Source organism: Leopardus geoffroyi, chromosome D1 (assembly GCF_018350155.1).
Source record: "Leopardus geoffroyi isolate Oge1 chromosome D1, O.geoffroyi_Oge1_pat1.0, whole genome shotgun sequence".
In the NCBI taxonomy this organism is placed as follows: Eukaryota; Metazoa; Chordata; class Mammalia; order Carnivora; family Felidae; genus Leopardus; species Leopardus geoffroyi.
Window position 1 is genome coordinate 99228920 of NC_059329.1, and position 24796 is coordinate 99253715.

The 24796-nt window shown below is 47.0% G+C and overlaps 2 protein-coding genes across 5 annotated transcripts in view; one reads left to right on the forward strand and one right to left on the reverse strand.

Annotated features, from left to right (window-relative positions):
* The window catches only part of LRP4 (LDL receptor related protein 4), a 55784-nt gene extending 42396 nt beyond the window's left edge, over positions 1 to 13388 (reverse strand). Inside the window, exon 1 of the mRNA XM_045486748.1 lies at positions 13099 to 13388. Within this exon, the coding sequence (XP_045342704.1) occupies positions 13099 to 13150 (52 nt within the window). The 5' untranslated portion in view covers positions 13151 to 13388. The remainder of the gene's footprint in view (positions 1 to 13098) is intronic.
* Positions 13389 to 22843: 9455 nt separating this feature from the next.
* The window catches only part of CD1H11orf49 (chromosome D1 C11orf49 homolog), a 197045-nt gene continuing 195092 nt past the window's right edge, over positions 22844 to 24796 (forward strand). For 3 of the 4 annotated variants that reach the window (XM_045485090.1, XM_045485091.1, XM_045485092.1), the window contains exon 1: positions 22878 to 23019. In XM_045485090.1, coding sequence (XP_045341046.1) covers positions 22974 to 23019 — 46 coding nt within the window. In that variant the 5' untranslated portion in view covers positions 22878 to 22973. Of the gene's footprint in view, positions 23020 to 24796 lie in introns of all 4 variants that reach the window. The other variant, XM_045485089.1, reaches the window with a different exon arrangement.

A 24796-nucleotide genomic window follows, 5' to 3' on the forward strand; every position in this document is an offset into this window, starting at 1 on the left:
TGTGCAGAGGGGAGAGGAACCAATGAGGGCTCAGCTCCTGCCTAACCACAGCCCATTCTAGAGAGTAGGGGAGCCCCATCTCGGGGCACTGTTACCAAGAGAGCCACGGGATACCACAGGGAGATGCAGACCATACAATCATGCCTTCCCCCTCCTCCAAGACACTAATGGTCAAGAAGACAACCTGTGACCCTAGGTTCATAACGAGTCCATAACGAGTTCATAACGAGTTCATAACTAGTCTCTATGACAGGGCTTTTTGCCCAGTACCCCCAAGAGACAAGAGATGAATGATGCCACTCAGAGAGTTGGTGCCTTTGGGGAAAAGGAGCAGGGGACAGAAAGGGTGATGCTGTGAGACCTTGAGACCCTTCCCTCCAAAGCTAGGTTGAGATATGGACGCTTTTGCATCTGGCCAGGACCAGGCCCTTGGCTGTTAGCCAGGCAGGGCAAGAAATAGTGGAATTAAAATGCTGGAGCCCCTTTTGGAGTAGGGAACCCACACAGGGGAACAGGAAGCAACACAGGCTGTTGTGAGTCTCCAGGTCAGAACTCACCTTTAAGGAGGGTGACCAGAAGAAGTGGGGCTCCAGGGGGAGGGGAGCAGTCAGAGCCTTCCCATCTGTGGGACAGGCTACAGCCTAGAGGAAGGATGGCAGAAGCAGCCCCTCCCCCATCCTCAGCAGCACGCAGCTGGCCTTCCCTATTGAGCATCGAGCTATCTGCCTGGCCAAGTCCCATGACCGGCTGCTGTGCCCCCTCCCCAGCGTGCCCAGCAGGATGCCCTGGGATGGCGTGTGAATGGCTCAGTGCCCCTGCTCCAGCCTCAGCTGGAACAAAGGGTTCTGCCAGGGTCACTCTTCCCCCCTCCCCACATTCATCTAACCCGCTGGGCTGCTGCAGCTGGGAAAGAAGGGGGCCACTGCTCATTGCTCATCTCTCCCCCTTGCTTTCTTCTCTCCTTCCTCCCCTTAGCTGGGCCCTGCCCTCAGGCTGTGCGGGAACAGGGAAGGATTTAGGGCCCAGAATGAAAGGGTGTACTGTCATCCACCCCCCCACTCCCCAAAGCAAGGAGAGAGCCCTGGAGCCCTCCCTCTCCACTTCAATCTCCAAGGGTAAGTGTGAGTATAAGGCATGGGTTCCTAACCTGCAGATGGATGGATGGATGGATGGATGGATGGATGGATGGATGGTTGGGTGGGTAGATGGCTGGCATTTGGGACCAGTGAGCTGTTGAAACTATAGACAAAATGTACATTTCTGGAGTAACGGACCACAGATTTCACCAGATTCTCAAATGAGACCCCTCTGTCCCCCACCACAAGCTAAGGGAATTGGCTGCCCTAGAAAAGATGCCAGATTTCCTGTGGAAAACGAAGGAATCTGTCTGAGGGGTGCAGCATCTCTTCACAGGAAGGCTTTACTCCAAGCCCAGGGTTCCTGTCTGTCCAGGTCTCCCTGCAAGTGCAGAACAGAGGATCCTTCTCCAGGGAAGCACTGACGACCCGGCTACCCCAGTCCCAGCCCCAGCCTCTTGGGCCTATTCTGAAAGCACTGATAAAGGAAGGGGCTTTTTTCACTCAGACCCTGAGCAACTTTTGGAGTGTGACCAGCTCATCACAGCTATAGGCACCACTCTCAGGAACTCTGGCCGGATGAAACCGCAAAGACTAGGTATTCCAAAGGACTCCATTCAGTGGGCCTCCCAACATGTAGATCCCCTGTGCAGGGAGGGGTGGTGAAGAGGAAGGATAAGACTGACTCAGTGGTTCTCAACCAGGGACAGTCTTTCCTCCGGGGGCGGGGGTGGTGGTGGTGGTGGTGGTATTTGGCAATGTGTGGAGACATTTTTGGTTGTCGTGACTGGTGGTGCTTCTGGCATCTAGTGGGTAGAAGCCAGGGATGCTGCTAGACAGCCTACAATGTACAGGGCAGGCTCCCGCAACAAAGACATTCTCCAGCCCCGAATGTCAATGGAAGTTAAGGACACAGCAGGGAGCAGAGCTGCCCCACGTGGAGTTCAGGGCAAGGGGGTAAGGACAACAGAGAGGATGAAGGGGCCTGGGGGGAGGGGGAGAGGAGAAAGCCCTGGACCTGGAGCAGACAGACTGGGTTCCACCCACCGGCTGTGTGACCCTGTACAGGTCACTTAGCTCCCCGAGCCTCCGTTTCTTCATTTGTGAAAGGCCACAAGGACTGGACCAGACGATAAACGTGGGCGAAGCTACCCTCGTGCCCTGGCACACCAAAGATGCTCAATAAATGCAGGCTGGGGGTGTAGGGTGTGGGAGATGCAGGGACTAGTTTTTTCCAAAAGGCCTTGATTTTAAAAACCTGAGCACCGGGATTAGGAGATCAAGAATAGCAGTTTCCAGGGCCACCTGGGTGGCTCAGTCGGTTAAGCAGCCGACTTCCGTCAGGTCATGATCTCGCAGCTTGTGGGTTCGAGCCCTGTGTCGGGTTCTGTGCCAACAGCTCAGAGCCTGGAGCCTGCTTCAGATTCTGTGTCTCCCTCTCTCTCTCTCTGCCCTCCCCCTGTTCACACTCTGTCTCTCAAGAATATATAAACATTAAAAAAATTTTTTTTTTAAAAAGAATAGCACTATCCTGGTGTTGTGTGCAGGTCAAAAAGAATACTGAAGGGGCGCCTGGGTGGCGCAGTCGGTTAAGCGTCCGACTTCAGCCAGGTCACGATCTCGCGGTCCGTGAGTTCGAGCCCCGCGTCGGGCTCTGGGCTGATGGCTCAGAGCCTGGAGCCTGTTTCCGATTCTGTGTCTCCCTCTCTCTCTGCCCCTCCCCCGTTCATGCTCTGTCTCTCTCTGTCCCAAAAATAAATAAACGTTGAAAAAAATTTAAAAAAAAAAAAAAAAAAAAAGAATACTGAAGATAGAGTAGCCTTCAGTCCCAGGTCTATTTTTTTTAGGGCCCCACCCCTGCTTTTGGCGGAGTGATAAAAGAAGTCCTGCTTTCTCCCAGCAGACTTCAGAAACAAAGCATTCCATCGGGTGGGCATCAAGTTAGTTGCAGGCAGCTGAAGAGCCAGGACTTCCTGCATGTCAGAGCAACATCTGAACGTCAGCACGTGAAGGTCAGGCAAACCCTTGGCTTGGGCTTTCGTCCGGTAAACAGACACATCACACTCCAGAAAGCCAGCTCTTCTAGAGAACCACTGCCCCTCGGGATCCCTGGAGGTGGAATTCTGCCTTTTCAGTCAAGTCCTGGCTGTGAGCAGAAAGGACAGCTTTTAACCTTTTTCTAAAAAAAGAATGATGAACGAAGAAAGGAAACAAATGGGGGGGGGGGGCGATGGCATAGACAGGCTTCACTTTGGAAAGTGTTAAGTTAGAGTACTCAGCTATGCTTCTGGCCTTGAAAGCTGTTTACAGCCACACTCCCTCAGCCTTCAGCCTTTACTCAACAGTGAAAAGATCTTTCCCCAAGTGTTCTCTCCCCTTGATAGGCGAGTCGTCCAGCTTTTGGGATACATGTGAATGTGCTCAAAGGGTCTTCCTGGGAGGTTAACCAAAATCCCATTATGACACCTCATCTCCCTTGCCTCAGTCACCTTACCAATTACTCATTGTTTTCTTGTGAAGGAAAGAAGGGAAGCATCCATTTGGTATACCAGGTACAGTTTATCACTGTAGTAAAGAGCACAGATTCTGGAGTCAGAGAGACTAGAGTTCAAATCCTGTTTTCTACCGTCAACTCTACAACTTTGAGTAAGTTGCTTAAGGTCTCTGGGCCTTAGTTTCCTCATCCATAAAATGGGAATCCATGTAAACTGCTTGTTAGCACAGGACTTGTACATGACAAAAGTTTCGTAATAGTACAAGCATCATTTACTGAGTATGTATTTACGAGGTGCTCTTCAAATACTTTTCCAACTGCTTTTCATATGCTACATCATTGAATGCTCTCAATGACCCTGGGAGGTGACACAGAGAAGTCTGCCACTAGGTCACACTGGTACTATGGGTTGATGCCAGCATTCACACCCAGCCAGATTGATCCCAGGGCCTCTGCTCTTAATCACTTCATTACCCTGCCTCCCAATAAGTGGTATCGCTATTATGAGAATTTCCAAAACCCTGAGGTCAAAAAGGGGAATTTATAACACTGGGGCGTCTGGATCCCTCTCCTTCACACAATCTCGATTAGCAGATATACAGTGAGTTTATGGATCTCAAAGCAGTGACGTTTCCTTCTGGTTACTGCTCCGGCTAAAGACCAATGTCTCTTGCCCTAAGGTGAAGTGGTGAAACAGGGACAGTCTGGAGCCCTAGCCCTTTGAACCAGTGCCTCAGTGTGGTGCTGGTCCAGAAAGGAACAGAGCTTCTGACCACAAAGAATTGTATTTTGCAGTTATTCTGTAGAGTTTGCAAGCTACTTTTGCATACTCACTTGCATTCACCCTTAATCATTACAATAACCCTAAGTAGTTACTGCAGGCCCCACTTAAGAGGTGAGGTCATCTGCTTTGGCCAAGGTCATGGGGTAAGTAGGACAGCCAGGATGGCGGCCCCATTCTTACCCTTAGACCAGTATTCTTTTAATGTGACCTCAGAATCCAGACTTTCAACAAGCTTCCCAGATGACACCGATGCATACTAAGGTTAGAGAGCACAGCTCTCCACCATCCCATAGAACACTCAACTGAAGGGGGACCACACCTGTCACTTAGAGGCCCAAAGTGTACAGTGACTATAGACAGCTACAGAGCAGCTTTTTCAAGTTGAACCAGACATGAGAAGGCCGAAGGAGTGTCCTGTGAGTGCTGGGATAGGACAGTTACCAGTGGGGGAGAGATTACAACAGAAAGGGAAGAACCATCATTCATAGCAGAGAAGGGTTCTTCTTGTAACACACCAAAGCTCTCCTCTCGCCTCCTGTCCACTGGTGGCAATGGTGAGGATATAAACCTTATTTAATGAAGATAAGTTATTTGAAATGACCCTGAACTACACATCCAGGCCAATCAAGGGACCAATCCACTGATTTCAGCTCCTTAGGCAGTGGTCAGTGTCTCTAACTGAAAGGGATGCCCATGTAGCAAGACAAAAATGGCATCACTAAAAGGAGTCACAGCAAGGGGCCACTTGGAAATCTCACCTCATCCACGAGATACCTGGAACCGGGAGAACTCTGGGTGCCTATAAAACAGCCCCTGTTTCAAAGGGCAGGGCTTACACAGAAAACATCAGAACCAACACCAAAGAAGGTAAATGGTTGGTAGAAGGAGGCCAGGAAGTGAACCCTTTCCTGATGCTGCCCCACCTGGACCCATGCGGCCCCAGATGAATTGAAAGCCCCTGGTCTGTGCTCCAGAGGCCCTTTGTGCCTCCTCTTTTGGTAGCGTTTAGCTCACTGTGGGATCATTGTTTGCTTAACGGACCAGGTGCTCTTCAGTCTCCTGGCAGTTGGAACTGTATAATATGGAGTTTTGTGTTTGTATTCACCATGCATAGTTCAATGCTTGGTATGTAGTAGTTGATCAATACAAATTTGTAGAATGAATGAATGACATGTTCAGCTAGATTCTTTTTTTTTTTTTTAATTTTTTTTTCAACGTTTATTTATTTTTGGGACAGAGAGAGACAGAGCATGAACGGGGGAGGGGCAGAGAGAGAGGGAGACACAGAATCGGAAACAGGCTCCAGGCTCTGAGCCACCAGCCCAGAGCCTGACGCGGGGCTCGAACTCACGGACCGCAAGATCGTGACCTGGCTGAAGTCGGACGCTCAACCGACTGCGCCACCCAGGCGCCCCTCAGCTAGATTCTTGTGAGAGTTTGGAGTCAAAGGAAAAGAGAGGCCCAGAATACCAAAAATAAAATAGTTATTTTCTACCTAATCTTTACTGAAGAAAACAGGAATCTTCTTTTTAAGGTGGCATCCTAGTCCTATCCAGGTCAAGTTCACTCCCTTCTCCAACAAGAGTTCCTTTCACTGGTTGTATTGTCAAGCAGTGATACTGACATGTTAGGATTCTACTTAGTTCTGCCCCTAAATCCCTAGAGGCCAGCCAACCTCATCTAGTTTGAAAATCTACCAAGTGAAGTCTTCTCCTAGTGGGCACCTCAGTAAGGGGTAGCGTCAGACACATGATTACTGGTCCCATCAAGTTCAGCCCTCTCTTGCCACTCCTAACGATGGAAAAGAAGTTCTTAATGGTCAGCCTCCAAAGTTATGAGGCAGAGAACATAGCGTTAAGAGCATGGGAACAAAAACTAAGCTAGTTCCTGGCTGTCTGACGCGGGGCATATTATTCAAATCTCTTTATACCTTTCTCACCAGGAAAATCAGGATAAGAATAGCCCCCATCTCACATGGACATTATAAGAATTAGTTAATTCATAAAAAGCATTTAGCATAATGCCTGGCACGTACTCAGCTCTCAGTAAGCCATAGCTCTTGCTATTACTCTGATAGAATTTGACCCACCCAGAACTGTCTCATCCAGCCACCCCATGATTAAGCCCTGCTGTTAAAGGGCTTGAGATGTCTCAAAGCCCTACTGTGGGCCAAGCTACAGGGCCAGCCCCAAAGGTTAAGCTAGAGGTGTGAATGGCCACGGGAAGAGGTGGACAAGAGTACTGTGGCAAGAGTCCTGCATTATTATTGCGCTTCTCTGGAGGAGCTTGAGGCATACAGTATCCTCTACCCTTGCCCCGTTTATCATCAACCGATTCCTAGGAGGCAAGTATAGAAAAGAGCACGCAGAACCGGAATCACAGAGCAATTCAGAAATGGATTAGCTTCCTCTACTGTAACATGGGGGTAGTAACAGTACCAATAGTAGCTGGTTCCTGGGAGATTTAAATGAAATAATACACATGAAGTACACAGTAAGCAGCTATTACTGTTGTTGTTTTCATTGGTAATCCCGTCATCTTCATCTAGATGTCTCCTTTCTCTCAACCCTGTAAAGTAGCTATGATACCAGGCTGTTTCCATCCAGGTCCTCAAAAGTCTACTTACCCTGCCCAGCAGCTCAGTCAACAGATCTCACAAATCCAAAATGTGGCTGTGCTCTGTGAGGGGGCTGCTCAACATATTGCTTTCCTCTACCTCTCAAAACACAAGGCCCACACAAGAACACATGGCTTCACAGGGGCAACAAACCTCATCTCCCCTCCTGGGAGCTTTTTAAAGCCTCCCTCTATCAAAGCACAGAAAAGTAATTCTTTGTGCATTAAGATTACATGAGGAGATGAAGACTGAAAACAGAAAAGTCAATCTGAGATGAAATATAGATAGTCTCAACCCAGATCTTTTTTAATAGCTTGGATAGAAAATATTCCATACTAAGGAGCAGTATGGGTTAGAAGCTTAACAGCTTAGGCTCTGGGTTCAAATCCTGGGTCAGTTACCCACTAGCTGTGTGATATAAACTGCTCTGAGCCTTAGTTTCCTTTCTGTAAGACAGGAACCTATCAGGACCTACCTCATAAGGACACTGTGAGGGGTAAATGTGACAAGACGAGGTCAACACCACAGTGCCAGGGATATAGCAAAAGCTTTTAAGATGTTAAACTACCCCCCAAAGTACCTTTGTAGTATTTAGACCACGTGTCCCAGTTTGTGATGTAAAACTGGATTTTACATGTAAAACTGTGGTTACCAGCAATTATTCCCTGAAGAACACAAATTCGTATTTGGGGGAGATACATTTTGGAACCATTCACTTTGACTGCCTCTCTGAGCCTATGGTTGAAATGTCTTGTTTAAAAGGCCTGGTGTGTGGGAGGGTAGGGGGAGTGGAAAGAGGAAAAGGGACCTCCCCTTTCTTATTTGCTAGGCTTATGGATATTATAACCTGGCATCTGTATCTGGTTTCCAGAAGGCTCTAGTCGACCCAACACAGAAACTATCTCTTGTCCTCATCCATACCCAAAAGGTGGTGGCAGTCGGGCTCCCAAGGCTGGGGCCAACTAAGGGAACATTTGGAACGCTTTCTCCACCCCCGCCCTGCAGTCCTGGCAGGAAATGGAGCTGCTGAGCCTGGAGAGGCACAATTTCCAAGCTTTATTTCACGTGCTAATCAGGTGTCTCTCCCAGTATCCTACTCCTTACCTGCCCGACAGGACACAACACGACACCAAGACAGGGGGAGGGAGGGTCCCTCTCCTCCAAAAAGGCTCTGTCTAGAGCCCGGGAGCTTCCCGGCCCCAGAAAAACCTCTGGTGATAAATTATGCAGCAGCACCTTTGTGTCGCTGCCTCCCAGCCAGATGGGAGGTTTGCTCCCAGTCTTTTGTTTCCGGCTTTGCTCGGAGCTCAGATCCTTGGCTCCGCACAGAGGTGAGGGGGGGAACTCCTGTAGGCCAAGTCAGGGCTTGCAGCAAATCCCAGTGAGGCTTTCCCCAGCTGGGTCTCAGGCGGGGCCTTTCCCTGCCTCACTCCGACCCAAATGCGCAAGGGAATGAGTGTGAGGGACGCCTACAGTCCATCCACTCAGCGATGGGAATGCCTAAGTGCAGTGAAAGAACGAAGTCTGCTCGAAAGGGCGTAAGAGGTGCCCAAGGGCACCGAAGATGTTTCTTTCTTGCTAAATCAAAAATACAGAGCAGAAAATGGAGTCAAACGACTGCCAGGAAGGCCAGTGAATCAGCTCTTCGTAACGGCTGCTCTTGGTTACGGTCAACTTTCCGCAGCCCCCAAAAACATGACATCACTGGCACCAACTTAAAAGGAAGAAACAAAGAGACAACAGGGGTCAAACTTTGGGGTGGAGGAGCTGGGGGCTGGGGGCGACTCATGGGCTTGAGACCCACATCAATTATCCCTGCACTCTGACAGGATTCCTGATTGAAGACGGTAGTCATGAAGGAAGGCGGCTCTGCAACAGCCCAGCCCCCAAATTGGGGCAATTACTACCTTATGAGCTCTGGGGCCTGACTCCTTTCCCAGGCCAGTGGGAGGGAGAGCTTGGAATTCTAAACTGTTCCAGCTACAAGAGACCTCAGCCAGCACCTCTCGCCCCAGGTCATGGCAACCTTAGAGTGAGGTGCCTGGCCACATCCCTGACCACAGAGCTTTTAACAAGGAAGCTCCCAGAGGAAAACCCCATCTCCTAGGACCTCTCTCAGGAGAACTAAGGTGGAGTGGGCTCCTTGGACTCATGATATAGCTTAACAGATCTCTTTTCTGGATGTGTGGACAGGAGGGAACTATGCTTAGGTTTCATTAGGTTTTCAAGGTGGGGGTAGTGGGAAGAAGGAGCAAGATCTTTAAAAGAGAAAAGCAAAAAACCAGCTGAAATGAATGAAGAGCTAAACTTCATTCCATTTCAGCACACGGCACTGTAGTTAGTGTAATGATTTACCTGTCTCCCATAGTCTAGATGGAAGAACCATCTCTAATCTACTTATGCAGACTTGCTAACAAACAACTAACGTTTTATCCAAGCCTGTAGAACAGAGCAGTCTGTGCTGAGTGGTTTGAATATACTATTATCTCATTTAATTTTTATAATAGTCTTACATGAAAATTTATTACTACTCCAGTTCTGCCCCCCCCCCCGCCCCATTTACAGGTAAGAACCCTGAAGTTCAGGGAGATTAAGTGTTTTGCACAGGGTCACCAAGAAGTGTCGAAGCCCAGATTTAAACCTAGGTGTGCCTGGTGCCTGTGCTTCTTCGTCACTGAACTATATATGTGGTGATTAAGAATAGTGCTTGGGAAATGTGTGTTTGCTGAATGAATGAACAAATGAATGAGTGCAGAACCCAGTTTAGGAGATGCTCCTGAGTGTATTTCAGAGAAAGAACCTGACCCTGTCAGCTCTAGGCTGGATGGAGAGTGGCAACTACAGACATTCATCAGAGCTATTTATAGGGCTAAACCTGGGCTCTGCCAGCCAACTAGTCAGCAGGAAGTCTTTCCTGGGACACTGAATCCCACCACACTGAGAAGGGGAGAAGAGCTTCCGATGCTGAAGATGAGATGGTAATCCAGACACAGTCTGGGGCCCAGATGCCCCACACCTAGGCAACTGTGGCAAAACTTGTGGCTAGGATTCATCAAGGAAGTTAGAGATTGTGGCTGGAATAGGCTAACAGACCTGGTCACCAAGGGCATGGAACTGTGTCACAATTGTGAGTTGTGCCCAATCATTCAAAAAGAAAAGTCTTTTTCTTCACATAGTTCCCGAAATTCCCTATTCAAGAAGCCCCTCGTATTGCTCGTCTCTTCCAAGAAGAAACAACATAGCCAATCCTTCCCACTTTTCTTCTTCTTAGGGATCAAGATCAGCAATCAGTAGAGTCAGCAAAGACCTATCAAATACCCTGTCCTCTGTGACCTTCTGTGTTCTTTGCTGGCCCAGACGATGGACATGCCCAACGTGTTCTGTATCAGACACAGCCAGACTGGTTCCCTTGCACCTGTCATTCTTAATACCATGTGCCAGTCCCAAAGATGTCATCCGATATTCAACAGGGGACAGAAGAGGAAATCCAAAATCAGTGACAAGCCAAGCATCTTTCACAAGTCCAATGAGACGAGGGACAAGGTCAACCAAGCACCAGGACAACAGATAGATGGAAAGGAGACCAGTCTCAGCTCTCCTCCTTTGCACTCAATCTCAGAAAGAGTCTTCTATCTACCTAAGCCCCTGGGCAGAATTTTCAGTTTTTTGCTTACGTGGAAGAGACCTCCATGGCAAACATGGTTTTCAGTCTTCCAATGGTGGTAGACTGCCTGAGGCCTCACCTCAACCGTCAGGAGAAAGATACCCAGGGCTATCACCAGCAATCAAATTTCCTTCTAAAACCTATAAAGTTGGAGTGTCAACCCCAACCTGTTTAGCTCAGGCCAAAGACATAAGCTCTAGGAAAAGCCCACAGGACTCGCAGCATCCAAATAAGCGCCTTAAACCTTAGTGTCTTGAATCCACTCCTAGTTGTGGTCATTGACCTACTATAAAACACGGTCTTCTCCCTGAGCCCCTAAACATTGTGTTAGGGACTCTCTTGGTGATATTTCTGGTTGAGCAACTGCTCAGTCTCACTGATGAACCACGAATCTATCTTCTCTCTCCTACCTCCCCCCTTCACCTCCAAGGATGGTTAAGTGTTAGCCTAGGGGAAGTTTAGATCTTCATATCACTGAGTGTCCTTGTGCATGTGCACAGAAAGTCTCCCGCGCTCAGAAGTTTCTGTTAAATTTTTGTCCTTAAAAAGAACCCAAAAGAGTTATGAAGTACCCTCTCGGCCTTTTTCTGTTAAGCATTAAATACACTCAATTTTCTACCCCCATTGTCAGTGCAGATGTAGCATATGCAGTTTTGACAGCTCTGGAGCAATAAAATCCTCTTGGCCAGTCTCAGCCCAGAACCTTCCAGCTCCCCTTTCCCTAGGGCAGAAGGCGACAATCTCCTCTCTGGTTTTGTTGGTATCCGTTTTAGACTTTTTTTTTTTTTTTTTTTTTTTTCCTTTTTTCCCAGTGCCTTGCCATTTCCCTTGATCTTTTTCAAAACTTCCTCCAGGGGGCCGAGAGGAAAGTTCCATCCCCTTCTCTCGCAGCCCGAAGGGGGAAACCCCCCAAAAAGCATAGCTGTCCCTTTAAGGGGCCCATGTGGTGGGAAGAGCAGCTACATTCCTACCCCAGTAGGGCCGCTGTCCCGACACGCCAAAGAGGCTACAAATAACCTTCTAGGAGAGAGCCCGGGAGGGGGAGAGCACAGCGCGAGCAGGAACGTGGCTCCGCCAGGCTACTACGCGGAGAGGAAGAGCCGAGAGCGGAGAGAAAGAGCTCAGTGGGCGTTAGAGAGGGCATGGAAAAAGTCGTTTAAAACCTACGGGTAGTTTAAATAACAGACACGAGAACTCTGTTTTGGATTTGGGAGGTAAACCAATCTTTAAAACGAGTGCCCAGGCATCTCCACGCCATGCCAGGGAAGTTCCGAAATCTGCACTGTTTCCACACGAGCTCCCTTACGTTAAAGAAAAGAATCGGTGCAAGCAAGGCCAGGGTCTAGAGACCCCTCCAATCCGAGCCCACCCCCTCATCCGGGCTGCGAGACTGAGAAGATTCGGATTCCGCCCCCCCCCCCCCCCGGTTGAATAGGGTTGGGGTTCAAAGATCAAAGTTCTTTGATCTTTGGGCACAAACTAGAGGCAGCTGCTAAATCAAGGGGTACACCCATGGCGCTTCGGAGGCTGCGGAGAAACAGATTCCAGTGGAGCCCTAATCACACACAACAGTTGCGCACGGGCACCAAACAAGTTATTAATAAGGAGCAGATGAAGCAGCACTTCTGCTGCTATCCGTCCAGCTCCCCCGAGGGTCGCCGCGCGGACCCGGGGGCTGCCTTGTGATGTTCGGTGATACCCGCCCCCCCCCCCCGCCCCACTACCCCGGCCAGGACGGACCTGCGGGAGCCTTCCAGCAGTTTCTTCCCCGTGTCCCTCCTCTGCCCCTTTTCCAGCCCGGTTTCCTCCCCCTCTCCCCCACCGGGAAGGATCCAGGGCAGGAAGCTGATTGGTCGCAGCCAGGAGAGGGAACCCAAAACACCACTAAGGGGAGATGCTGCGAGCAAGCAGTACCCGAAGACCCTCGGTGGGAGCAAGGTCTGGAGTCCGAAGAACTGTTCTCCGAACAGAGGACTCCCCAGAGCCTAAGCATTCCACTGGAGCCCCGCTCCGCAATCCGCCCGAGACCCCCGGCCCCTGCAAGAAGGGATTTTTACAATTTATGGTTTAGCAACCATCCTTCCCCGCCTCCCTTTCTTCGCACACATTCATTCGCACCAAGGATCCAGAGACCGTGTCTTAACCTGAAAGGGAAGCAGCCCCCAGCTCTTCAAACAGCGGCGAGGGAAGACGGCGGGCGCCTCGGATCTTCCCTGAGCCCGGCCCAGATCCGAGCCGGGGAGTTCCTCCACGGCCGACCCTCTCCCGCTGGAAAGGCTGGGGGAGCTCCTGCTTCCCTCCCCGGGAAGCACGCTCAGGGTTACTGCGTGGAGTGAGGACGCGGGGTCTGAGGCCCCAGCCCGCGCGCCGCCCCGCTCTCGGGAGGTGAGTCCTGCAGCGGCAGGACCCACGGACAAACTTTCCCGGCGGGCCGGGCGGCGCGGGCTCCGCGGCGCCGCTTACCGTGTGCGCAGAGCAGGGCGCCAAGCAGCAGCGCGCCCCACGGCCGCCTCATGGTGCCGCGGCCGCCGCCGGCGCTCCCTGCCGGCCGGGGGTCCCGCCGGCTCCCGCGGGACCGCGCGGAGGAGGGAGTCGGCGCAGGGTCCCGAAGGGAAAGCGTCCCGGTCCGCGGCGGCGGGCGCGCCCCGCAAGTCGCCCTCCGGCCGCTGCTGCCTCCAGTGCTGCCGGAGCCGAAGCCGCCCCGCCAGGGGACCGGGAGGGGGTGTCCCGGGCCTGGCCGCCCCGCCCCCCGCGCCGCAGCCCCCGCCACAGCCACCGCGCCTGGTCCCGCCCCCAGCGCCGGGCCGGCCCCTTCCCGCCCTCGGCCCCCGTCCCCCCCCCCACCCGCTCCACCGCCCCCCCCTAGATTCCCCCGGCCCCCACCCGCTAGCGCCTCCTGCGCTGGCCTCGCTCCTCTTCAGGCCGCCCCCACATTCCTAGTCCTCGAGAGAGCCCCCCTCCGTGTCCCCATTACTACTGCTCAAATGTCCCTAATTTAAAAAAAAAAAAAACTATCCCAGCGGCAACTCTCGATCCCTCTCACTCTACTCTGTGCCAGAGAGGAGCACTCGGGCTGACCCAAGTCTCCTGGACGTGACCCCTGCCCCCCTACCAGCCCCAAGCCCAGACTTTATTGATGTCTCAGAATACGCAAGGCTTGCTAATGCATAATCCTCTAGGTCTTTATTAACATCAAACAAGGGACATCAGGGGGCCTGGAGTGCTGTATCTTAACTAGCATTCTCACTGTCAAAATTCCTTTTCTGAGATTTTCTTCTTGCTCCACCCCCACCCCGGTCTAGGCAGCGTTGTGCTAGGGCTAAATAATTCCACGACTCCCCCTTTTCATTTACTCATTTCCTGAGGTGGTTGTCTGGGTCCTGTCGCCCCAGCTCAGACGTCCAGAATTGGCCTAGACATAGTTCCTCCTCGCTGTCTTTGTAAATCAGCGGTGTTAGCCTCTTCACCTTCTTTGACTTTCTGATCCTGGCAAGGAAGGAAGGGGGTAAGGAAGTAAGTCTTTACTTGTAGTTGCACTTTCACAAAGACCTCAGCCTCCTCCAGGCTTCTGTCTGTAGGGCTTTCCAGCTGTATTTAACTTTTGGGTTATTATAGAAAGTTACAAACTCTCTTGTCTTAGCTTCAGGCTCTATCCTCTCCCCAGAGCAGATTAATAACATGGGTTAGTTTTGTTTCTTGGTTGAATCTCGTCCTGTTACTTTTGTCCAAGCCCCTAACTTCCTTAGGGTCCTATATATCAATTTTCCCTCCAAGCTGATATGTCAACATTTCCTGGCTTTGGATCTTCTGCGATCTCATTAAACCACTTTCCTCTTACTAGTAAATAGAATCAGGAAGCCCCAAATGCCCAATGTTAGCTGAGGGGAAAGTAATTTGGTATAGTGCAAAAGTGGCTATTAGGAGATTGCTCCAATGAATAAGTTTGACATTTCATCCTTGCTTGTTTTCAACTTTTCAAAGGATTTCACTTCAAAGTATCATCCTTTACCAAAGCTAACGTTAACTTTGCAACAGCAACAGCAACAACAACAAAAAGTAAAGTGTTAAGTCCTTTCGCCAGTACTTCTGTATACTGTTCTGCCTGAAATTTTTACACAGATGAAATGTAGTTGAACTAGCATCACCATGGTAACTAATATTGAGGCATTTTCTCTGTGTGTAGTTCTTCGTGCTGACTGAAGGCGGCAGTCGAGTCAGGTCAGGTTTCTGTGATCTTCCTGCTGGGAAAGACAGTCCACCTTTATGACCTATGGCACCTCAGCCTAAAACCCAAGGAGAATAAAGGTGAAAAGTAGAGCCTGATTTTCAACACACATTCCCCCACCCTCACAATGTTTGTGATGCGACCTTGGTTTGTCTCAGGGTTTCAATATATGCTGTTTATATGCTTTTTGACCTGTTGAGAAAGATCTTATGATTCTGGAGACCATATTTTTTTTTCCACAGGAAAACTAAGGACATGTGGTATAATGAATACATTTGTCCCAAAAAATCCAGGACAGGCAGTCACCATACTTTCAATGTCAGGGGATTAAGAATTTATAAACATCTGTATGCGAAGGATAGGTTTCTTTCCAGAAGGCATGATTTATGTTGTTTTTCTGGGATTGAGGAGGAAGGGGGAGGCTGGCTGTCCCTGTCTGACTCAGGCTCAAGAGACTGAATTTTGTGTGTGCATCCCAAGTCCCCCTCCTCCATGGTTCAGTGTGGTTCTGGTGCACAGAGCCATCCCTGGCTGCTGTGAGTCACTGGGAATATCAATGGGTAGAAACGAATGAACTTCGTGCATAGTCCCTGCCTGGGTCACCCCCTAGAGTGAGTTAAGTCTTGGCTGTCAGAAACTGCTCCTATGCCAGGAGTGCTAAGCTATATTTATTTTTACCAGGCCTCTCAGACTTTCTTGTTTGGAGTGAGAGATCCTGAAAAGGATGCCAGAATGGGCTGTTTGTCTCCTTTTTATTGTCCTTTGGGACATGCCCCTAGCAAAGTTGTAGGGGACTGCCAATTCCAGAGGGGTCTCAGAGGCATTAGTTTCCTCAGAAACACCACCTTCTTCCTTCATCCTTCTAGGACACACCAGGGAACTGAATTTCCAAAATCAGAATATTGCCCTGAATTAGACCATCACTAATGGCCTTTACAAAGGAAACACAGGGAGTGCTACAGAAACCAGATAGAAATGGGCACTATTTTGATCCAACTGGGTTGGTAGAATTCTCTTATAACCTAGGCATCACTCAACAACCTGCATTTCTAGACATAATTCATCTGAAAGAGTAACAGGCCTGAAGTTTTACCCTTGAAAACAGTTGTTCTCAATCAGGAGTGATTTTCCAGCCACAGGGCGATCCCAGGAGACACTTTGGGGCGTGAGTGCCACTGGCAAATACTGGGTAGACTCCAAGGATACTGCTAAACATCCTCCAATGATCACAACATCCCTCCCCACAAAGAATTATATGACAAAGAATTATCCAGCCCCAAATTTTAATATTGCTGATGTTGAAAGACCCTGCTTTGAAAGATTAAGAACACGAGTCTGCAACGAACTTCTCCATCTCTTCTCCAGAATCACCTTTTTGTCAAGGCAGTGTGAATGGAGGGAAAGGGTTCTTAAAACTGTAGAAGGAAAAACAAAACAAAAGCACAGCTAAAGGAGCTTAAGGGGTCCTACACCTGCTTCTTCTGCCTGGGGAGGCTTATTTCCGGTATTTGCTCACTTAGTAAGTTTTTATTAAGGGCATATTATGTTCCAGGCAATGTAGAGGCAGTGGTAAACAGATACATGGGGTCCCTAGAACTTACAGACTGATGGCTGGCATTGGGAGGGGACACAATGCAGAGGCATTGAAAGAATGATCCCACAAATGACTTTAAAGCTGTAAGTGATAAGGACATTCAAGGACAAGTACCGAGTTCTATGATAGGAGAGACTTAATTTAGAATTGGGGATGCAAGGAACGCCTGTTAGAGGCCCTGACACTTAAGCCGAGTAAGAGTCTTCAGGCTGGGAGTGGATGGGGAGAGCTTTGTGGTAGGCAGAAGGAGCAGCATTTGCAAAGGCCCTGAGCCAGGAAAGAGTCCCGAGTATTTATGAGAAAGTATCATTAACTTTTAGCAATGGGTGCTTTTATCTAAGTCCAGGGGGCTACTACTGGAGAAAGGGAGAAAAAATGAAAGTATAAGGAAAGGGTCTGATTGGCATTTCTGTGCTTTCTTTAATCACAAACCTTCACGCCACCATTTCTAGCGCCAATACTTTTCATGATCTAGCTCAGTGGTGGTACTCACATCAGGGGCTGGGGGACAATGGCTGATTCAGTTCCCTGGCCTAACATGGGGCCCACCCTGAAAAGTGAGACATTCTAAGCACATTTTTTTTTTATCTCCTGAAAGCTTGATATTCACGTATTTGGCATATATAAGTAGAGCCTTTGCAGCAAATACTTCTGCCCGTCTTGTTTATTTCAGCAGCAAAGATAAATTTAGAATGGTGGATAAACAGATGGATCAATGAATAAAAACTCATTTAATTAACAAACATATATCAAGCATCTATGCAAATGGCCTCTCCGTTTTCATTTGCCCTTTATAATTCATTCTCTACATTACAGAAACCAGAGTGATTTCTTAAAAAACATAAATCAGGTAATGTCATTACTGGGCTTAAAACCTTCTGATGGTTTCCTATTGCACTTGGAATAATATCCATACTTCTCATGTGGCTTTCAAGGTCCTTCATGATCTGGCTTCTGCCTCCTACTTTGACCACTTCTCCCCTTATTCATTTTGCTTTAGTCACACTGGCTTTCCTTCAGCTCTGCAACATGCTATCATTTCTTCGAGTTTTTGCATGAGCTACCTCCTCTACTGTTTCCCCAGGCCCTCCCAGGGCAGATCTCAGCACAGCATCCCAGCCTCAGAGAAACCTCATCTTATCACCCTAAGTTGCTTTGTTCTCCCTCCCTGCCTTTACCCTATTTTATTTAGGAGGTTAGATAGGGTTTCCCGAGGTGATGGCATTGGCCTTTGTCTTATAGGACGTACAAAAGTTTACTAGGCAGAAAATGTGGGAGAGCTACATTCTAGGTAGAAAGAAAAACTTATACCAAAGCAAGGGAGTGGGAAAGAGCCAGTATGCTTGGGAAGAGTGAGTAGGAAAGTATGGCTGGAGTATTACATATGTAGCGAAGAGTAAATGGCAAGGTGGCTGGAAAAATAGGTTGGGACCAGACTGTGAAGGGATATATATTGTCTGCATGTTTAGGAATTTGCTCCATCCTAGTCATGGTGAGTCAGCAACTTATTTATTTATTTATTTATTTTTAGTTTTGTTTATTTTTGAGAGAAAGAGTGCGTGCGCCTGTGCACGTGGGGGAGGGGCAGAGAGAGAGGGGGACAGAGGATCCAAAGTGGGATCTGCACTCACAGCAGAGCCTGATACAGGGGCTCAAACTCATGAAAACTGAACTGTGAGAGTCTGAACTGTGAGATCATGACCTGAGCTGAGTTTGGACATTTAACTGAGTGAACCCCCGGGCACCCAGCAACGCTTTTAAAGTATCGAAGTAACTTGGTCAGATTTGAGTTTTAGAACAATAAACTCTTGTAACAATCTAGGGATGAATTGGAGGAAAAATAAATGCAGAGACTGTAGCTTTTTGTCCTAAGATTCTAAAGTTTGGGAGAACTTACAATTCATATCCTAAGTTTATTTAGTTTTTCCTAGTATATTCCCTCTCATCCTGAATGAATTCTCTTAGCTTGTCCACATGTGGCATTGTTCAATATGCCTTTTGTTTGCTGTTTTTTTGTTTTGTTTTGTTTTCTGGGCACTTCTTAACATGCAGTGATCTCTCACACACAATATTTAGGTATATGAAGGATATGCCAATGCTCTGTTTGCTTTTTAAAAAATATTTAATGTTTATTTATTTTTGAGAGACAGAGCATGAGAAGGGGACGGGCAGAGAGAGAGGGAGACACAGAATCCAAAGCAGGCTCCAGGCTCTGGGCTGTCAGCACAGAGCCTGATGTGGGGTTCGAACTCATGACTGGAGCCGGAGTCGGATGCTTAACTGACTGAGCCACCCAGGTGCCCCAGTTTGATTTTTTTTTTAAGTTTACTTATTTATTTTGAGAGAAAGAGAGCTATCGGGGGAAGGGCAGAGAAAGAGAGGGGAGGAAGAGAGAATCCCAAACAGGCACTGTTAGTACGGAGCCCGAAGACTGGCTCAAACTCACAAACTGAGATCATGACCTTAGCCAAAATCAAGAGTTGGTTGATTAATGAGCTACCCAGGTGCCCCTGTTTGATTTTTTAAAAGTTTATTTATTTAAGTAATCTCTACACCCAACCTGGGGTTCAAACTCACAACCCTGAGATCACTGCACTCTTCTAACTGAGCCAGCCAGGTGCCCCTCTATTTGATTTTTAATGCCCTTCTCAACAACGCCTTGCATTTTGCTGGCCTTTTTGTTTAATGAATTTATTTCATGAATTGATTCCTATGAGGAAACCATAAATCCTATGGATTGGATAGATTTAATTTTCTAGGCTTTTAATCTGGGGGGGGGGGGAAGTCTACTTAACAGGTATTTATTCTGTCAGGCACTATGCATGTCCTAGAAACTTAAAAATGAGTGAACATTGTCTCTTGCCTTCAAGGAACTCACAATCTAGTAGGACAGTTCAAAGAATTTTTTTAATGACATAAATGCTTATCAAGTGCATACTCGAGGACAGAGGAAGGCACAGCTAAGTTTTGTGAGCTACCAAGAAAGATCAGAAAATCTCTTTCCCTTTCAAACTGTATGAAAGTATAATTCCCAACTCTTTTTACAGCATTTGAAAATATAATATAACAAGAAGGTTCAAGTCTATAATCACCTTTGAGCTCCGGTTCAATTTAAGCCACGTCCTCATAACCGCTTGCTTGTAATGCATTAGTTATTTTTAACTAAGAGTTTGTGAATGTTTCTTTTTCTTTTCTTTGCAAATTCTCCCAAATCTCTGGGTTGTTGACCTGTAGCAGTTCAAAATGACTTGTCTGTAAATAGCATTTTTTAATTTGAACATGTTAATCCCATACAGTGGCATCACACTTAGTTTCTGCTTTGCTTTTACGGAAGATAAGTCTTTTAAGAAGAGCTCAGCATGAATTTCATGACCTGCATTTCTTAGTAGCTACTTTGCCTTTAGCATCTTTTCTGCTTGATGAGTCGATAAAAGCTTGTCCTAGTTTCTTGAACCTATTTTGTAGCAATAATTCAGCCTGCATTTTTTCTTTCCTTATTGTTTCCTTGAAGTTTAAAACTATTTAGTACATTCATGTTTGCTTTCCTGTAGTTCTCAATTTAAGGGAGAAATTTCTTCAGTGTCAGTCTCGTCATAGGTCCTCTGCAGAGCCAGAGATGTCTATTAATTTTCTCCTTATAATTAGGAATTATAATCTGATAAACTAATGTCTCCACATATCATCTCTTGTAGGTGTTTTTCTGATTGCTTTGACCTTGATGTTTCTGTTCCTTATGCTGTAGGAATGACTTTAACATCTGGTACCTTCCCTATGCTTTGATCAATTTCATATCGCTTGCTTACACTCAGGATTGTGGAGTTGTCTTCTGAGTTGGTTGTTTACCGGGATGATTATTTGTTTAGGTAACCTTTTCAGAAGTATCTTATGATAATTTAAGAATCTGAAAACCCATCCAAATTAAAAGTTGACGTTTTTTTTCTTTCCTTAACACTCAACAAGGTCACAGAATTACATCTGCTTTTAACAAGTCTTGCGTATTTCCACTCTTCTTAAGACCCATGTTGTGTTTATTTCACTAAAAAATGTCCTCTGCTACTGAAGTGTGGCCAAAATCTGTTATCATGTACTCTATGGTAGAAGAGAAGTCTAAAAGTAGCTGTTCCTTCTTGGGAAAAACAAATACTATCTGGAAGGTCATCACTTCTGCTTTAAAAATATTTTGAAGATTTTCAAGTCATTTATTGTTTGTTTTCAAGTTATAATACACACCTATTATAGAAAATTTTGAGAATATATAAAAGTATAAAGAAGAAAAATAAAACAGTCAGTAATTCCAACACCAGTAAGGCTACCTGTTATTTCTGTGCAACCTCAAATTTTCTTGAAGCCTTAGTCTAGCAACCTCCTACCCTTTTCTTCCTCAATAGACTGTTCAAGACATTAAGAGTAGAAGACTGACTTTAAATATAAGGGTCCTTAGGATTTTTATGGAAGGGATGGAGCTGTAGGAAAAAGCTACTAATTGCTCCAGAGATGACATCTTGTTCTTATTTAGCTTTCTTTGAGTCATTAACAGTCGGGCGCCACTGGTGCTGAAACTTATCATTATTATAACCGCAAATGGGTTAATGCCCAAACAAAGCTATATTCTTGGGGCTGGTTCCCAGCTCCACCACACAGATCCCAACAGCAGCACCCTCCAAGTCCCAGGATAACGCTCCACAAATAAGAGGATGTCAAATGTTCAGCCTGGACTTGAAATTCTTTTATCTGGGAGCTTCCAGTTACTGGCAAGGGCAGAGCAAAAGGAAAAATAAATAAATAAAAAACCAAGCCAACAAACCCTAAAAAAAGAGGCTGTGTGGTTTAGTGGTCAGACCACTAGCCTGGAGGTTGGGATAGCTGTGATCCAGTTCTAGCTCTCTCACCGATTGGCTGGATGACGCTAGATAAGTCATTTTCCTGCCATGTTCCTCAGTTTCTCTGCTAAAAAAAAAGGAGAAGTACCTTAGGAAGTTTTTATGAGGACAAATGAATGATCTGCAAATAGCTTCGGGTTGCTTGGAAATAAAATTGTAAACCTTAATAATTACTATCCTATTACTTTATTAATAACATAGTAATAAGTCACAGGTGTGAAAGTTATGAAACTTCTATACCCTCAAGCTGCACTGGGGGGGGGGAGGGGCAAGAGGCAAGCATCGAGGAAGAAAGCAAATATTTTTATCAAATTTGCAGGACCTGACATTAAATACCAAATTAGTAAATTCATTACCTCGAGATCATAAATGCAGGTCCTAGTTTGGCTCTGATCCTTACCACATCCAAACTCAGAGTGACTCACAGGAGCCTAGAAATAAGACACATATACAATTTTAAGGGAAAGGGAGAATTAGGAGGTTTGAAGCTCCTGCTGGAGAAGGCTAAGAATAGACCGCGGACACAAAGAGAAGAAGGTCCTCTTTCCCTTTCCTCCCAGTGTAGGTGGTCCACTGGCTTCATGGATATTCCTCCCATAGCATGATTTTTCTTTCTTCTTTCCTACCTGCCTTCCATATCTTTTTCTTCCTTCTTTCATTCACTTCTTTCTCATTCTTTTTTTTTTTTTTTTTTTTTCCACAAAAATCTCACATTGTGGGAACTAACTTAAAAAGTGAGGATACAGTGGCTTTTCCTACCAGGTTTCAACTGTGACAGGAACCACAGACCACTAACCTGTTGCTGGAGTGGAGAGGAGCAAAAAGAAATATCTGGATATCTGGGACGTTCAACACCAATGAATGCTTTCCTTTATTAAAAGAGAAGTCATCAATTAGGCATATAAAGGGGGGAAAAATCTGGTAGTGTCCTTGTTTGTGCACCCCATCCCCTCAGGAAGTGAAATGTCTTGGTAGGAAAAAAGAAAGACACTTGGGAAGGGTATCAAATAGTAAGGGATAGTAGAAATTGGGACTAAAGATAAATAGGATTTTGAGAGGAAATATTAATGAACTAGAGGATTTAATAAGCACCTTCTGCGTGTCCAGCCTGGACATAGGCTGAAAAGACACATTCCTGACCTCAAGGAGCAGCCAAAATATACGCCTGTGAAAGCACTTGGTAGCAATTTAAGGCAGCAAATAATAAAGAGATAAACATAGGTCATGGGGCATTAAGTGTTCATGGGAATTTAGGGGTGGGAGCTATTACTGCAAGTTAGGATAACAGCTGTATAAAGCAGAAATAGCAGTTATGAAATTCAGAAATCGCGACGCGGAGGGCTGGCAATAATTTTTCGACACCGGGAAATGTGACAGATTCAAGGGAATCTCCACCTCAAATTCCTCTAAAACCAGCTCCTCAAGAATGGGAGTCCTAAGAAAACTCGACCGCCGTGAAGCGACTGCTCCCGGAACCGGTGTGGCCAGCTTGGGGTTGCGATACGGAGACTGTTGGCGAGACACCCTTTCCACCTCCCGCCTCCTCCCGCCGCGTGGTTGCCATGGCAACGGAGAGAGCCGGCGACCTGGGTTCCGGAAGCCGGAGAGCTAGAGCTTTGGAAACTACCGTGGTCAAAGGATGCTGAGTCCAGAGCGCCTAGCCCTACCGGACTACGAGTATCTGGGTAGGAGCTTCCTTCAGCTTCGCAGAAGGAAAGAAGGGCAGACAATTAGGCCAGGGTCGGGGGAGGCAGCGGGGCGGGGCCTGAGTGGGGCCCGGGCCGGGTGGAGTAGGGAGGGGCCGGGAGGGGGCGCGTTCCAGGGCCTGGACTTGCGGGGAAAACAGCATCTGGGGGTCAAAGCATGTCTGAAGTGTCCGGGGCTCAGGCAGTGTGGATGGTGTTCAAAGGGGGATAGGTTGGAGTTGAGAATTTGGGGGCCCTTTGGGGATATTATAGATAATGCCGGTGGTGCAGTAACCTTGGAACCTGAAGTGCCAAATCAGTCATTCTGTGAACAATCATTTTACCGTTACAGCCGCCACTGGCATTTTTGAGCATTTCTTTTACGTTAGGCACTGTGCTAATCAAGTATTTCACATGCATTTTTACTTAATCTTCACAACAGCTCTAGGAGGAAATACGGTGTTTTTCTTCCATTTTGCAGACGGAGAAACTGAGGCTGAAGAGGTAGCTTGGATAAATAAGGCCACACAGTTAGAAAATGGTAGAGCTAGAATCAGAGCCTCATTTGCCCACTCCAGAGCTTGAGCTCTTGACCACTAAGGCAGTAGCTGTAGTACTTTATTGAGCACCTTGGATGTGTGAGGCCTTTGCTGGATGAAAAGAGGATGTATATATGTTTGCGTATATGTATGTGTATATATGCGCTTATGCTTAAAAATGATAGGCTTTATTTTTTAGAGCACTTCTAAGTTTACATAAAATTAAGTAGATACACAGAGCGGTTCCCATATACTCTCTTCCCCTGACTCGGTTTCCCCTATTATTAATACCTGACATTAGTGGAGTACATTTGTTATAATTGATGAACCTAACCAAAGTCCATGCTCTACATTAGGGTTCATTCTTTGTGTTGTATAGTTTTGCGGGTTTTGACTAATGTATGTCACGTGTCTGCTGTTACGGTATGGTGCAGAGTAGTTTCACTGCCCTCAGCATCCTCTGTGCTCTACCTATTCATCCTTTCTCCTGCCCCCCCAATCCATGGCGTCCACTGATCTTATTTTACTATCTCTGAAGCTTTCCAGAATGTCATATAGTTGGAGTCCTATAGTATGCAACCTTTTCAGATTGGCTTCTTTCACTTGGCAGTATGCATTTCAGGCCCTCTATGTCTTTTCCTGGCTCGATAGCTCATTTCTTTTTATCACTGAATAATAGTCATATAGATGTATTATAAAAATTTTTAAATTAAAAACGTTCTGGTTTAGGGGCGCCTGGGTGGCGCAGTCGGTTAAGCGTCCGACTTCAGCCAGGTCACGATCTCGCGGTCCGTGAGTTCGAGCCCCGTGTCGGGCTCTGGGCTGATGGCTCAGAGCCTGGAGCCTGTTTCCGATTCTGTGTCTCTCTCTCTCTCTGCCCCTCCCCCGTTCATGCTCTGTCTCTCTCTGTCCCAAAAATAAATAAACGTTGAAAAAAAAATTAAAAAAAAAAAAAAAAAAAAAAAAGTTCTGGTTTAAAATTCTAAATTGGTAATACGGAAATTGGGTTAAAAATATAAAGAAGTTTATGGTGAAGTCTCCTCCCACCTCCCTTCCTCTAATGCCAATTTTCCTCCACCCTTAGCACATAGCAGTAACCACTATTATGGGCTTCCTACGTATCCTTCTAGATTAGTTTATTATGTACTTAAGGGAGAATATAGTGCCTACTTTTTTTCATTTAATAGATCTTAGAGTAAGATGTCGGTCTTAGCTTCCTTCTTCTTTTAAATTTTTTT